This window comes from Stegodyphus dumicola, chromosome 1 (genome assembly GCF_044657685.1).
Source record: "Stegodyphus dumicola isolate Sdum_Otavi_A_Nest chromosome 1, ASM4465768v1".
Taxonomy (NCBI): Eukaryota; Metazoa; Arthropoda; class Arachnida; order Araneae; family Eresidae; genus Stegodyphus; species Stegodyphus dumicola.
Genome location: NC_140768.1, coordinates 272,780,393 through 272,795,807, shown reverse-complemented (window position 1 = coordinate 272,795,807; position 15,415 = coordinate 272,780,393). Strand labels below are relative to the sequence as shown.

Sequence of the window (15,415 nt, the reverse complement as noted above, 5' to 3'; positions counted from 1 at the left end):
TTTCAGTTGAAAATATAGAAAATAAATAATAATAAGCCATATTAATTGTATTCATTTGGCACCTAATAATAAATACAATTTATTTTCCCACTCATATTAATATTTAAATAATTTAAATCAAAATTCTGAACATTTTCTAAATTTTCATTGCATAACAGTTTTCCCTTAACATATATCCCAAGCAAAGTAATTTAAGTAAAAAAGAGGCACATTTCTGAAATCAGAAGAAGGGAAATTGCTTCATTCAGTCATCCTTTAACAGTAAAAGCTTAACTAACCCGCATACTCGGAAATTCCCGAATATTCCGGACAGTAACTGGAAAAAGAGGAGTGGGGGAGATTGTAGCTGTTCTTTAAATTTAGGCTAAATAAGTGATTTTGACATTTCGATATGTGCATCATATAAAAACCAACGGAACTGAGAAATATTCTGCTTACAAAGCACAGTAAAACTCTTTTAAGTGTGCATAATCAAATCTCAGACTGAACATCAAAATTAATTATCAATGCAAAATACCGCAAATGTTATTGCGCAACACGTGCGGCGTAATTCTTCCATATGTGATATTACGCAATCGGAATCAACACCTGCCATTATTCGGAGAGAAAAGAACTAAATAAAGGAAAAGAAAGAGACTTACTAATCTGGGGTGTTTCTGATTCTAATTTTCAACAGACTGTATTAAATTTCCGGAATAGAATCAATTTTCGCTTGGGATGGGTAGACCGCAAAAACTTTTAGTCCTGTACAATCCAGACTGGACAGTGACAAAAAAAAAAAAAAAAGTCCGCTGCTTCAATATTAGAGATTTTGCGGAGAAACTCCGTACTGTATAATGTATTGGCAAAGAAAATGAAATTATTTTGACTATTCGATTACTTTCCTTTTATTTAAGCCATTCCGCATATTATTCCTTAGAAAGCTAATCTGTGTAAAAACACACCCATTTTTGGAAGTTTATCTATACTTCAGCAGTTACTGCAACTATATTATTATAAATATTCATACATAGGCTCATAATATAAGCATAACGATCATAATAAACACGAATATGAACTGACCACGCGGAACGAGAATGCAAATTATTAAAATCTTGATAGAAATTCAAACGTGTGTAGTATTTGGGTGGGAAGAAAAGAGTACCGAATGTACCGGAATTTTCTACGTTTTCGCAATTCTTTGGCCAATAGAACAACGTGCACCTGTCTGTACTCTCGCGCGCACCATAGGTTACGTTAATGCAGAGGAAGGGGGGAAAGCAATTTTCGGGAGTATGATTCACCATCTGACGTTGCATATAAGAAAAGTTGTTTATTTTGTTTCGGCTTTGGTACGGGGAAAAAATGCGCGTTCATTAAAAACAAAGGATTAAAAAAAAAGCACTAAAAGCAAAAAATTAGCACTAAAAACAAAAAAATAAGGACTTTAAAGAAAAAGTAAGCACCTATAAGGGCCTTTATATTTCATTTTCAAATATAAGGACTTATAAGCACTTGTAAGGACCGCTACGAACCCTGAGTAAAAAGAAATCATGCTTTAAACATGGTGATATTGTTCTAACTGCGCATAATCAGCTCAGACGCATTGATTGGCCTCTTGGAATGATTTTAGAGGCCCATCCTGGAAAAGACAGTGATCTAAGAGTTGCTAGAGCAAGAAACTACAGGGGTGAGGGGATACATTTTTCTCAAAGAGACTTTAAAATTCATTAAGAGTGTTGGCAAAACTGATGTTGATGTCTTGAAGGCTTCTAGAAAAAGTGACATATCTTTAGAAAATGTTTCCAAATGTTCCACTGAGAACACTGATGCCACTTAAGTCAAACACCATCCCAAATGTAGATCAGGAAGAACCATAAGAATTCCTCATTGAATAGACTTGTGAAATTTGTTTTTTATTTGTGTAACTGATTATAATTTAAGTTTTATATTCAGAAATTGGAAAATTCTGCTTGCTCTAAATGTGAATAGCAAAGTGAGATTTGTAAATTTCACCTTGCAAGGTAGAAGTATGTTACAAACTGTAAGATAATTAATATATGTATTTAAATTTAACTATTACTACTTCTGTGATTTTCAACTTATGTTTTTGTTTTGTTTTTCTTGTTGCGGAATGGCAACACTGTGTGTCGAAGTAAAATAATGTTGATACAATGTAGTGCTATACTTACTTGGTGTTTCTTTGTTAGCAATGCTAATTTTAAGTTGCATTTAACTGAATGAATAGTTGTTAATTTTTAATATTATCACATTCAATCATCTGCAGAACTTATGGTTCATTTGAGTGACTTAAAAGGGATACATAACTTTTGGTTTTGCTGCTGTTATTTACACTGCTGGCCATTAAAACTACAACACCATGAAGGAAAGCAAATATAAAAAATATATTTACTGTATGTAAACAGTGTGACATGTAGATAAAATGATAAAATTTTTAAGCAGTTTGGGGGTTTACAAGGGTGCGAAATTAGTATGAGTGCAAAATAGTGGCCACCTTTGGCATCTAAAACAGTTATAGATACTAGGCATGGAGTCGAACTGGGCTTGGATGACAGAAATGGGCAACTCATTTCATGCTGCTTCAAGTCTATGCCACACTTCATCAACGGTATTAGCTGGAGAAGGGTGGCAGGCCAGTCTCTCAGCAACCCATGACCAGATGTTTCAACATGTGAAAGATCTGGAGACCGTACAGGTCAGCGCAGGAAGGTCAGAACATGATGTGCAACATGTGATCTTGCATTGTCTTATTGGAAGATGATGTTTGTCAGGCCTCGAAGATAGGGGCACAATCACCGGACGTAAGATGTCAGAAATATACCGATCTGCGTTCAAATTACCATCGATCCGAACTAGAGATGTGGTTGTCATCCACCCAATGGCTGTCCAAATCATTACACCAGGTGCAGGGCTCCTATGCCACTATCGAATGCAAGCAGGTGACGTGTGGTCTCCTTGGAGCCTGCAGAAATGTATGCAGCCATCCGAGTACTGCATGAAGAGCCATGACTCATGTGAAAAGATGATGTTGTGCCATTCTGTGTCCAGCTTTGTCGTTCATGGCACCAGAGTCGTCGTCTCTCTCTATGCTGCATTGTCAAGGGAAGCCGAAGTAATGGTCGTTATGCTGATAGTCCACACGGCTACAAACATCGACGCACCGCACGAGCAGATACTAGGCTTGCTGCATACATGTCCATTTCCTGACTAAAGGTCTGTGATGTGGTTTTATGATTTTGCATGGCTGACCACACAATATGTCTGTTCTCTCAGGCATTAGTCATAGGGTGTTGAGATCCTGCATGCTGTTCAATTGGATGTTGATTAGTGCGACGGGCGATATCACGGAACAATAATCTAGACTCTCAATAGGCAATGATCTTGCCTCTACTGCATTCTGACACTTGCTGGTAAGCATTTCTTCTTATTATTCGAGACAACTCTTCTTTTATGCAGATCTTTAGATGTCGTTTCACCCTCCTGCAACTTCTAAATGCACTGAAATACTAATCATTTGCATATCCTCACCTCTTCTTTCTTTCATGTTATTTTGATGTTCATCAGATCATTCCTTCCTGGTATTGCAATTTCAGTAGCCAGCAGTGTACATTACTCAATCTAACTTTCACTTGAAAAATGTCAAGTGAACAAATTTTTACAATAAATTCATATTTTTCCAAGGTATGTTTGTTTAAAAAATAAGGAAAAAAATTAGAGTCCATATGAGTATGTTGCGAATATTAATAAAACAGTTTTGCAATATTATTACAAATAAAACACTACTTGAAACAGAAAGTGTTGTTTCAATCATATTTGTTTATTTTGTTCTACATTATTTGCAGTAATGACGAATTTTACACTGCATGATCTAAATGGGTTTATTTTAATTATTCCTTGTTAGAGAATTTATTGTGATTAAATGAATTTATTGTGAAAAATGATTAATTTTCATATATGTTTCATTTAATTAATGTTGTTTTATTTTTATGCCTTCTAGTAATGGGGTGAAGGGAAATACTGCAGAATGGTATGATTCTGCACTCTTTCTTTTCACCTGTTTCATTCATTTATAATAAATTTGTAAAATAACCTCTTAAATTTGCAATCTCAAAAGCTTACATTAGGAATACAAAAAATTAATTTCATTTTTATTAAATGGTTGTTTAGTATTAATATCTCATGAAAAATATATTTCAATTAAACAATCTACTACTTTTTCAAACTGGATTTATTACTTATAAAAATAAAAGAAAACACAGGCCTAAGAATTTTTCAATTTACAACGTTATAAAATATCTCATTCTTGAGATTTATATACATTTTAAATATTTTAAAGTGCACATTTTAAGTGGAATAAGGAACAAACAGAGTTATATTTTTTCCCGTTGCTGCTGCATTTTTTTATCAAAATATTTTGTATTTTCAAATATAAAAATAAATTTTTATTTAATTTTATGCGTTTAGTTTCATTACATCCTCTGAATTCTAACTGATATTAAAATCAGATACAGCATAACACATTAACTTCTCTAAAATAATAATGTTTTTAAAAACTAATGGCAGCAAAAAAAATATTTTGAACTGTTACCAGACAGAAAATTTCTTTTTCTTATGAAACCAAATTTTTCAGTCCATTTCAAATCACAATATAAATTTTAATTTTTATTTAAAAAAAATCAAAACATTTCCAGTTGCCCCGTCGAAAAAAAAGTACAGTCAAAAGTCGTTAATTCGGACACCCATAATCCGGACATCAAAGCTAAAAACTTTCTGCGCATGCGCCGCGTTGACACATGCGCATAGGCGTTTACGTGTGCGCGTTAAGTTTCTTTTTTTTTTGTAAATTTTGATACCCTTTAGATCATAATTGTTCTTTATTTCCTAAAATACGGTTTCATATTTTTAATTTTAGAATTTGTGCATGCCATCTTACGAGATTTAAACTGATGATCTATAATCCGGAAAAATCGATAATCCGGAATCGCCGAAGTCCCGACGAGTCCGCATTAACGACTTTTGACTGTACTTCACAGTAGAGTACTAAACTTGAAATCTGATGCAGTATAACATCTCAACTTTTTTAAACAGGCATTCTTCTCTAAATAGGTATTCTTTTATATGAATTAACATTGTTTTATATAACAACTATAATTCACTACACACAACTACTTGATATGCACACCATTAAATATCAGCTATGTAAATAAACTCTGCAGATCTATTTAAAAGACAATTAAAAATTCTTGAAAATGTGTAACTTACTTCTGCTGCATGAGCAGTTTTCTTGTAGCTGTTGATTGCAAAATCATCTTGATCTTTTCTAGAAATTCCAATTTTTTTTGCTGTATTTTCACCACACACACCCTGAAAATTTTATAAAGATAATTTCAGAGAATAATATCTTAAAAATCTAAATTAAAAAAATACAGAAATCACAACAGCAGCATTAAATAAATAAATAAAATCAATACTTATCAACTTCATAAAATTAAAAATAAGATTTGTGGGGGAAGGAAAAATGAGAAAAAAGCATGCAGTGAATTTTACAGAAAGCACTCCAACATATCTGAATTTTTACAATACAATTAAAGACTTTAAAAAAGGCCATATAGAAACAGAAAATTAAGTAAATGAAATTTATTATATGTTTACAGGTAATAGAATGTTAACTCACTCACTGGGATGGAGTTTCGCTAAGAAAGGCTAAATTTCTCAAAACTGCTATGCAAAAGAGGGTTTTAAAGCCAAAACGCAAATTTAACATTAGAGCAATTAAACATAAATGCAAAATTATCATTAAAACATTTTAATGCCAAAATGCCCCTAACACTTTTTACCAGGATTTACGTTCTTTTAATACATTGCTTTAATTTGTTCAATATGGCTCGAGAAGCACGTATATATATATATATATATATATATACTTTCTTAAAGATGTCACAAAATATTCTAGGATGTGTATAAATATATATGGCCTTGTTGGTCAGAGGGTTAAAATATTAATGTAATAATATTAAATTATTAAACAGAAAAAAGTTTTGATAAAAAATTCAAATTTTTTTTACTACTATTAGATTAATGGTCATCTTCAGATACAGCTAAAAAAACTCTCAGCTTGAAATAATTCATGGCTGCTTTCTCTCACTGACTCAATAAGTTTTTACAAAGCAGTGGAAGATAATTTCAAACACACAGTTTCTCAACTAACTCAAACTGACTCGAAACAAATTCATGACAGCTGAAAGATATTTGTGAGATAAACTAATTTTTCATTAATTTTAACAAAAATACTTTATTTAATACTCATAGTAATATTTTTTGCCTTTGCTAAAATGAAATTAACAAATGGTCTCTTATAGAATTTATTACTTTGTTTAAATGTAAAAATATAAATATTTAAAAATTAACAAAAATGAGGGCTAATGACATTTTAAAATATAGAGTAGGGGAAAAAATTCTTATTCATTTTTTTCTAAAATACTACAAGCATTATTAAATTTATTAAGAATAATACTTCTGAAATCCATAAACAGCCAAATAAAACTTCTGAATCCATAAGTTTTAAAATTGTTAAATAAAATTTTAATTAGTCACTGTGTTCTACTATGACAGTATTCACCCCCAATGTGATAAAAAGACAATGTCAACACGTCATCCAGATCTCTGATAAGAATATCAGCTCATAATAATATAATTTAAAATAATTAAATTGGCGGAATATTTGGCGACTTTCTAATAAAAGCCTAATACAGTACAAAGTCCGTAATCCGGACTCGTCGGGACTTCGGCGATTCCGATATAAATCATCAATTTAAATCTGGTAAGATGGCATGCAGAAATTATGCAATTAAAAAAAAAGAAACTGTAATTTAAGAAATAAAGAGAAATTATGATCTAAAGGGTATCAAAATTTACACACACACACACACAAAAACTTAATATTTATTTGTTTACTTTATTAAACATTTCTTTCAATGTAACTTGTTTAAGTTGCTTCGTTTTTTGTGCTAATACCTTCTCTTTAATTCTATAAACAGACAATTTTTTGTTCAGTTACAAAGTTCCACTGTTCAAGTCCTGTAGTTGCTGTGTCGAGAATACCGACTAACTCGTCAATTGAAATTTTTCGTTTTCAATAACCTCTCTGTCACTTTCTTCACTATCGGAAGTGTGCATGGGTAAACGCTTTATGCACATGCGTAGCGGATGCGTGCATTAAAAATGCATGCGTAAACGTATTGAGGTCTGGATTATAGATAATTCCGGATAATGGACGTCCGGATTACGGACTTTGTACTGTATTTGTTAAAAATGAACTTCACATATAAAACTAAAATTAAAACAGATTTTGCCAACAAATAGCAGAGAATTCACCAAAGATAGATGATATTAAATGATATTAGTTGGCCAACAATAAATATAAAATTTAATATTTCATGAAAGACAGTTGTATGCATCTATACTAGAGCACTGTGTTATTTTCTATGATTGCAGTATAATAGTTAGGAAAGGCTGACTGCCAATTCAAAAACAAGAGTGTAGCTTGGACAAATTTTTAAGATTCACTATGTATTTTTTTTTTTTTTTTTTTTTTTTTTTTTTTTCTGTTCTACAGATGTAAGATGGTAGTTTCTGTACAATATTTTTTGGTATCAAGATAAGTAAATGGTTAGTTGGTTTAACCCTAATTCGCAGCAAAGAGCTCATCAGTAAATGTCCAACTGTTCAAAATATAAGATCAAACAAAAATGGCATGGATAGTATATGAACACAGAATGAATATATTTAATAACTATAAAATTGAATTTTAATGTGAATAAATGCAACGAAACTTTCCAGTTGCCTCTTACCATGAGCAAAGGACAAATATATATATTTTTAATATAATAATTCACCATGCTTGGTGACTTTTAGATATAACATTTTTGGCCTTTTGGGTTCTGAAATTTAGCAAATTGGGAAACAGTTTTCAAAATCAATTTAAAAAAATTGATACAGAAAAAAACCAATACAATTTTATATAAAGTACAATAGAAGACTAGAAACTGGAATTGCTTGAGACCAGAGATTATGCCGATTTTAAAGTTCTGTGGTTTTCAGGATATAAAAAATAAATGCCAGATTTAAAATTGAACTGGGGGCAAAAGTAAAATAAATAAAAAAAGAAAAAAGAAAAAAAGCACACAAAAACAATATAATTTTGACAGAACCAAGCAAGATTTACAAGAAAAAATAAGGATAAAAACATAAAAATGACAGATAAAACTTTCCCATTTTTTACATATTCACTTTTAGTAATTAGTCTAAAAACTTTAGAATGCATATGACTGATTTTTTTCCCCACTTCGCATACAGTCATTGCTTTCTAATCAGCTTTACAATATTGTTCTGAAAATTTCAAATATTTTTTTCGAAAGTAAAACTTTCATCAAACAGTACAGTCAAAATTGTTAATCCGGACACCCATAAACCGGAATGATCTATAATCTGGACCTCAAAGCTACAAACTTTCTGCACATGTGTCAACGAATAATGCGTTCACGCATGCACATATGCATGTGCACATGCGCATAATACTTTTACGCATGCGTGTTTAATGTATAACGGACGGTACAAGCTAAGCTAAAATTATCTATTTCAGTTAATGTTGCAGACTGCATTGTTCCTTAATCGTCGAATTGGATCCGGCTTATTATTTTTTGCAGACTGTTAGAGCAATTTTATAAAAGTAAGCTGGAACTTTCGATTATGTCAAATAGTATTTCCGATTCTGGAGCTGCCAAAGGAGTGAAAGCATGTTTTGATGTCCATCAAACAAAAAGTGGAATTTCTGCAAAAAATGGATAAAGGCATATCCTTTGTTTTTCTAGCCATTCTGAAATCTGTTTATCAATTTCACGGTGCTTTGCGGGGGGGGGGGGGGGGATGGTGGCACGCAATGAACTGGAAGTTGATCTGTCAGCACTATCCTTATCTTCAGGGCAGATGTTTTTATTTTATTCGGGTAATAATTGCTTACTAAATGTAGTATTTCATCTCGATGTACTCCATCTTTGATATGATTTAAATCAAATTCCTCGTCATTATAAATATCACAAATACACATTAAATAGTTTTCTGCTTGCAATTTTCTAATTTCGACTATGCGTAATGTATGCTTTACGCATGCGCGCGTTGAAAGAAATGTTTAATAAAGTAAACAAATAAATATTAAGGTTTTTTTTTTTTTTTGTAAATTTTGATACCCTTTAGATCAAAATTGTTCTTTGTTTCATAAATTACGGTTTCATATTTTTAATTTTATAATTTCTGCATGCCATCTTACCAGATTTAAATTGATGATCTATAATCCGGAAAAACCGATAATCCGGAATCGCTGAAGTCCCGACGAGTGCGGATTAAAGACTTTTGACTGTATTTGTTTAAGGTTCCTTATATCACCGAGATCAGAACGTTCCTAGATAGTAAAATATTTCTAATGCTTTTAAATAGCATTCTTTTTGAAATGGTCTTTGTTTTCATACATATAATCTAATGCACAATGCATGATTCTTTAGACATTTGTTCCCTCATTATCCTACTCTGTTTAAATAAAAATTGAATATGGCCTCCAGTTTCACTATCCATTTCAATCTGGACTTAGAAATAAAAGTTTTTTTATGTGTTAATTTTGCCATTTCACAATAAACGTTTTACACTATTTGCCACTTACTGTTTACATTTTACAGGCTTTGTTTAATTTTAGGGCAACAGATTTTTGGTCGGTCTTCTATTGTATGAATTCTGTGAGTAACATGATGGTTTTTACTAGGTTCTGCAATTTTCTGCCACTTTATTTTGTAATTTAAAATCTTTGCTCCTGTATAAACTTTTACTTTATATTTATGTAAAGTTTATATAATTTATGTAAAATTAAAATGAACATATATATAAACTTAATTCAGTTTAAAAAAGACATGTGTGCTACAGTCATACAGTTTTATGTATTTAAAACAAGAAGATTTACATGACAGTGCTCTGATATGCCTCAGCAAATATATTATGACACATTCTTTTCAAAATTAAGATATTTCTGCTTGACATTTTACATTATTCATCATTCATCTTTTCAAAACAATTTCAACGATGAAATGTTAAAATTTCTGCCCTTTGTCATGAGCCATTTACACTTAACAGTATCATAATTTATGTAAAGCTTAATATTTTCCCGTGAAATTGATAAACTCACAATTAGCTATGGTTCATTTTAAAAATTAAAGTAACAATATTTTGACTATTAATCAATTTTATTTATTTATTATTCAAATTAAACTCTTATTCTTTCAAGAACTTGATTAATAGCAAAAAATGCTTCTTACACCTAGGTAATGTTGAAGATGAATAATACATTGAAACATAAATTAATTCTACTTTTTTTTTGAAGGAACCAGAAAAGAGAATTTAACAGCACAATCATACTCTTTTACATTCCACAACGTTAATTTTCCTCTTACTTGAAATTCGAGCAGAGTGATTTTTGTATTAAGCCATACATTTCCAAAATACAAGGGAAAGATTTAAAAAATACAAAAATGTTAAAAAGGGGTGCTTATAAAATATAATACACTAATTGCATTCAAAAATGCATTTCAGACATTGTTAATTATACAGACCAAATAATCTCTTGTAAAAAATAAAATGATTAGCAACTAAATTTTATATGTGCTTTTACTCATACAAAGTCTGTGATCCGGACTCATCGGGATTCCGGATATTAGATCATCAATTTAAATCTAGTAAGAAGGCATGTAGAAATTATACAGTTAAAAGTATGAAATTGTCATTTATGAAATAAAGAGCATTTATAATATCAAAATCAAAATTAAAAAAAAATCAAAATTTACCAAATCAAATTTACAAAAAAAAAAAAAAAAAAAAAAAAAAATCTTTCTCTTTAATTCTATAAACAGACATAATTTCTTGTTCAATTACAAAGTTCCACTGTTCAAATCCTGTAATCACTGTGTCGAGAATTCCATCTAACTTGTCAATTGATTTTTTTTTTTTTTTTTTTTCATTTTCAATGACCCCTCCCTGTCCCTTTCTTCACTATTGGTAGTGGTATTTTCTAGATCTAGAACCACGCTACAGATTTCGCCATCCGTTAATTGTTTGATGATTGGAGCATTGTCATCGCAATGAAAAACTTCTGTTATATCATCTTCATTTATTACTGCTTCTCCAAATTTCTTTACAAAACCCATTAATTAGAAACTTTCACTTTGTGTTTGTGATATCTGAAAACCTTCAAATCCGCGGCTATCATTTTATCATCTTCACCACGAAATATGGTAGCTGGCCATAAATTATACCAAACAATTTTAAAAGTATCTGGAGACACATCCTCCCATGATCTGATGATGATCAATACAGCAGATTTTATGCTAAAATATTTCAGAAACTTTTTCATAGTCTTGTTCAAGTAATTTAAAAAATGCTACTTTATATTTGCATTTCAGCGAACGCACTATTCCAATGTTCATAGGCTAACTGATGTACATACAATTTGGAGAACAGAATAATATGGATACATTATCTTTCATGATATCTTTCATGGCACTAAAACTTGAGTAGAAGTATGAGCTGAACAGTAGTCTACAATCAGGACAATTTTTGTGTCATCAGCAGACCAGCCAAATTCAAATGTTGCTCAGCCTCAGATATAAAATGACTTTCAAACCAATCATTCACTAATGCTTGTGTCATCCATGCTCTTTTATTTACATGATATATAATGGAAAAAATCGTTACTCCTTTAAATGCTCAAGGTCATGCATTTTTTCCGATTATGAAAAGTTGCACTTGCAGGTTCCTGCATCATTTGTACGTGCTAAAATTGCTAGTCTCGGTTTGGAATCTTTGACACCAGTTGGAGCCTTTTCTGTAGAGGTTGCAAGGTATTTTGTGATACATATTGCCAGAAAAGACCAGTTTCATCAGCATTGCATATTCATTCTAGAGATAATTTTTTACTAGTTCAATGAATTCATCTGCAAATAGTTCAGCAGCTTCAGTATCAGCTGAAGCTTTTTCACCTGAAATTTTTAATAGCCATGGCGATTTTTAAATTTGGTTAACCAACCTGTCAAATATGTGAACTCAGTTTTTAAGTTCATTTTGTAGTGAAATACTTTGGCTTGAGCTATAAGCTTTTTCACCTGAAATTTTTAATACCCATGGCGATTTTTAAATTTGCTTAACCAACCTGTCAAATATGTGAACTCAGTTTTTAAGTTCATTTTGTAGTGAAATACTTTGGCTTGAGCTATAAGCTTTTTCACCTGAAATTTTTAATACCCATGGCGATTTTTAAATTTGCTTAACCAACCTGTCAAATATGTGAACTCAGTTTTTAAGTTCATTTTGTAGTGAAATACTTTGGCTTGAGCTATAAGCTTTTTCACCTGAAATTTTTAATAGCCATGGCGATTTTTAAATTTGGTTAACCAACCTGTCAAATATGTGAACTCAGTTTTTAAGTTCATTTTGTAGTGAAATACTTTGGCTTGAGCTATAAGCTTTTTCACCTGAAATTTTTAATAGCCATGGCGATTTTTAAATTTGGTTAACCAACCTATCGAATATGTGAACTCAGTTTTGAAGTTCATTTTTGGCATGAAATATTTTGGCTTAAGCCATTAGCATTAGACCCATCAATAGAACACACTCACTGCAATGTTGTCTGAATCATTCATTCATCATTGTTATGATCATCACTTTTAGCATAATGAACAATTTTTCTGTTATTCATTGTGAGTGGGGTGTCAGAATCTACAGAAACATTCAAAAAGTTCCCTTTTCTCTTTTCTTATGTTATATATAGATGACTTTCCAATGCTCTTGCGAGTTTTTCCTTGCACATTTTTGAGACAAATATGCTTTTATCCATCTTTTGCAGCAATTCCACTTTTTGTTTAATGGACATCGAAACATGCTTTAGCTTTGTACATCCTTTTGCAGCTCCAGAATTAGAAACTCGTTTCGACATAATCGAAAGTTCAAGCTTCAATTTTCATAAAATTGCTGTAATAATAACAGTCTACAAAAAATAATAAGATGTATCAAATTAGAAGATTAAGGAGCAGCACAGTCTGCTACATTAATTGAAATTCCTTAGAATCAGTAAAGATAATTTTAGCCTAGCTTAATAGTGTCTACTATACATTATTGGTTATATATCATAAGATTGGCAACGAAAGACAATTTTTCCGCTAAATTTTGTCTTGCTTCTCTCACGTACTGAATTAAGCCTGAATTGTGTTAGTTTAGTTATTTATTATACCTACGTCTATTTTTTGCACATTCTTAAGGCTAAACTGAGTCCTGAGTAAATAAACTCCCACATATAGAAATGGATATCAGTGCTAGATATATAGGCGGTGCTAGATACCACCTGATGCAGTCTCTACAGGTCCTAAATTCTGCTACAAAGCTCCTTTCTAAGTTCTAAATTTTTGCCGCCCCTAAATTTTGGATTCCAGTGCTTTCATTAAATTATAAAAATTTTGTCATCCTTTAATTTTGCTTTTTGGTGCTTCTCCAAATTCCAAGAATTTTGCCTTCCCTAAATTCTGCCGCCTGTTGCATCCATACTAGCTCTGATGCCGGTTCTGGATTTATGTGAATAACATATCAGTTATTCTTAATTTAAATAGCATTAAATGTAATCTTTTTGCCTATGAGTTTCATTAACAAAATCTATTTTTGGCATATGAAAAGAAATTTTTCCTTGTTAACATTTCTTAGCACATTTAACTTAAATCTATAATCACCGCCAAACGTAAAGCCAGCATAAAAGGTTGCCATATTTTTGTTATTCAGTTACAAATATAAAACAAAAAATGTTTACACATCGCTGCATGAGTTATTACTCAAGTTGTCATGCATTGATAACTATGCAGTGATGAAAGCAAAATATAATAAATAATGATCCACCAGGTTGGCATCAGGGATATAAAATAGTAGTAGGTGTAACATCAATGATGTTTCATTGTAGAATTTTTCAGTTTGAGATGTATGCCAAGCAGCTAGAGCCAAATGATGGATTTCACAAATTTATGCTTAAATAATTGTTTCTCCAATAACAAGGTAGTGAAATTAAGAATTGGGGCTCTCCATGTTTTATTACAGGAGGAAAAATCAAATGTGCATGCATAAAGCATACCCCCTCCCAAAAAAAGAGTAAGTTTGTGGCTTTGAGGTCCAGATTTTAAGAGTCTGGATGTCGGACTTTGTACTGTATATGCAAAAATTTGATTCTATATTAAACTGATATTTCTGAAATGCATATATTAAAAAAATCTCAAAATAATATATGAAAGCTTAATAAAACATTTGTAAATAAAATCTTTTCATCAAAATTTTATTTTTTTCTTTAAAAATAATATTTAATAATAAAAATCAAAATAATAGTGCATATGAAATTTTCAAATGAGAAAACAAAGTTATATACCATATGAAATTTCTGATAAGCATCTGTTAATCCATCAAAAACCAAGCTATCCTGGAATGAGATATTACATGTCAGCATTAAAGAATAATGTTTATTCTTTAAACAATACATGATGAAATAAAATGAAATTTTCAGAGAGGTTTTTGATTAAAACAGAAAAATTCAAAGCAAAATGCGAGGGTTGGAACTTTAATAGTGGCAACACAGCTGAAAAAACGCTACGCAACAAAACCAAAGAATATCGCGTATACCACACGTTAACTACATACCTACCTTACCTCTCAGCAAAAAGACTTGTCCTGCCTACGTCACACGCATGCGGAGTGACGCGAAGAACGGATCCTTGTATTAGCTTGCGGTCTAAAGTAAGTGTTGTCAGGATGTTTTCAAAACAAGAACAACGATGTTGGATTAAAATTGAATGTGCCAGAGGTTGTACAGCACAACAGTGTCATCAAGGGCTTCAAGAGGCTTGCGGGGAATCTGCATTGCCTTACAGAACCGTAGCAAGATGGGTGAAAGCATTCAATGAAGAACGCCAAAACATGGCCGAAATGCTGCGGCCAGGTCGTCCAAGTGTCAGCGATGCAGACGTGCAAGCTGTTGCCGCACTAATGGACTGTGATCGCCACCAAACGATTCGTCACCTGGCCGGACAAACAGGATTAGTGCATACGACTGTGCTGCACATTTTGAAGGAATGCCTGTCCATGAGAAAAATTGCTTCACGATGGGTTCCACATCAATTGATGGAAATGCAGAAATGGCTACGATACGATGCTGCCCGAAGCCACCTGGAGCGCTATGAGCGCAAAGGAGATGCTTTTTTATGCCGTATCATTACGTTGGATGAGACTTGGGCTCAATCATACCAGCCAGAACTGAAACGCCAATCAAACGAATGGCATCATCACGGGTCACCAC

At 31.8% G+C, this 15,415-nt stretch overlaps 1 protein-coding gene across 1 annotated transcript in view; it reads right to left on the bottom strand.

Moving 5' to 3' along the window:
- The window catches only part of Acat1 (Acetyl-CoA acetyltransferase 1), a 94,230-nt gene that overhangs the window by 46,535 nt on the left and 32,280 nt on the right, over window positions 1-15,415 (bottom strand). The window contains exons 7-8 of the mRNA XM_085806930.1: window positions 14,492-14,542; window positions 5,263-5,364 (exon numbers count right to left, since the gene is read on the bottom strand). Of these exons, the coding sequence (XP_085663056.1) occupies window positions 5,263-5,364; window positions 14,492-14,542 (153 nt within the window). The remainder of the gene's footprint in view (window positions 1-5,262; window positions 5,365-14,491; window positions 14,543-15,415) is intronic.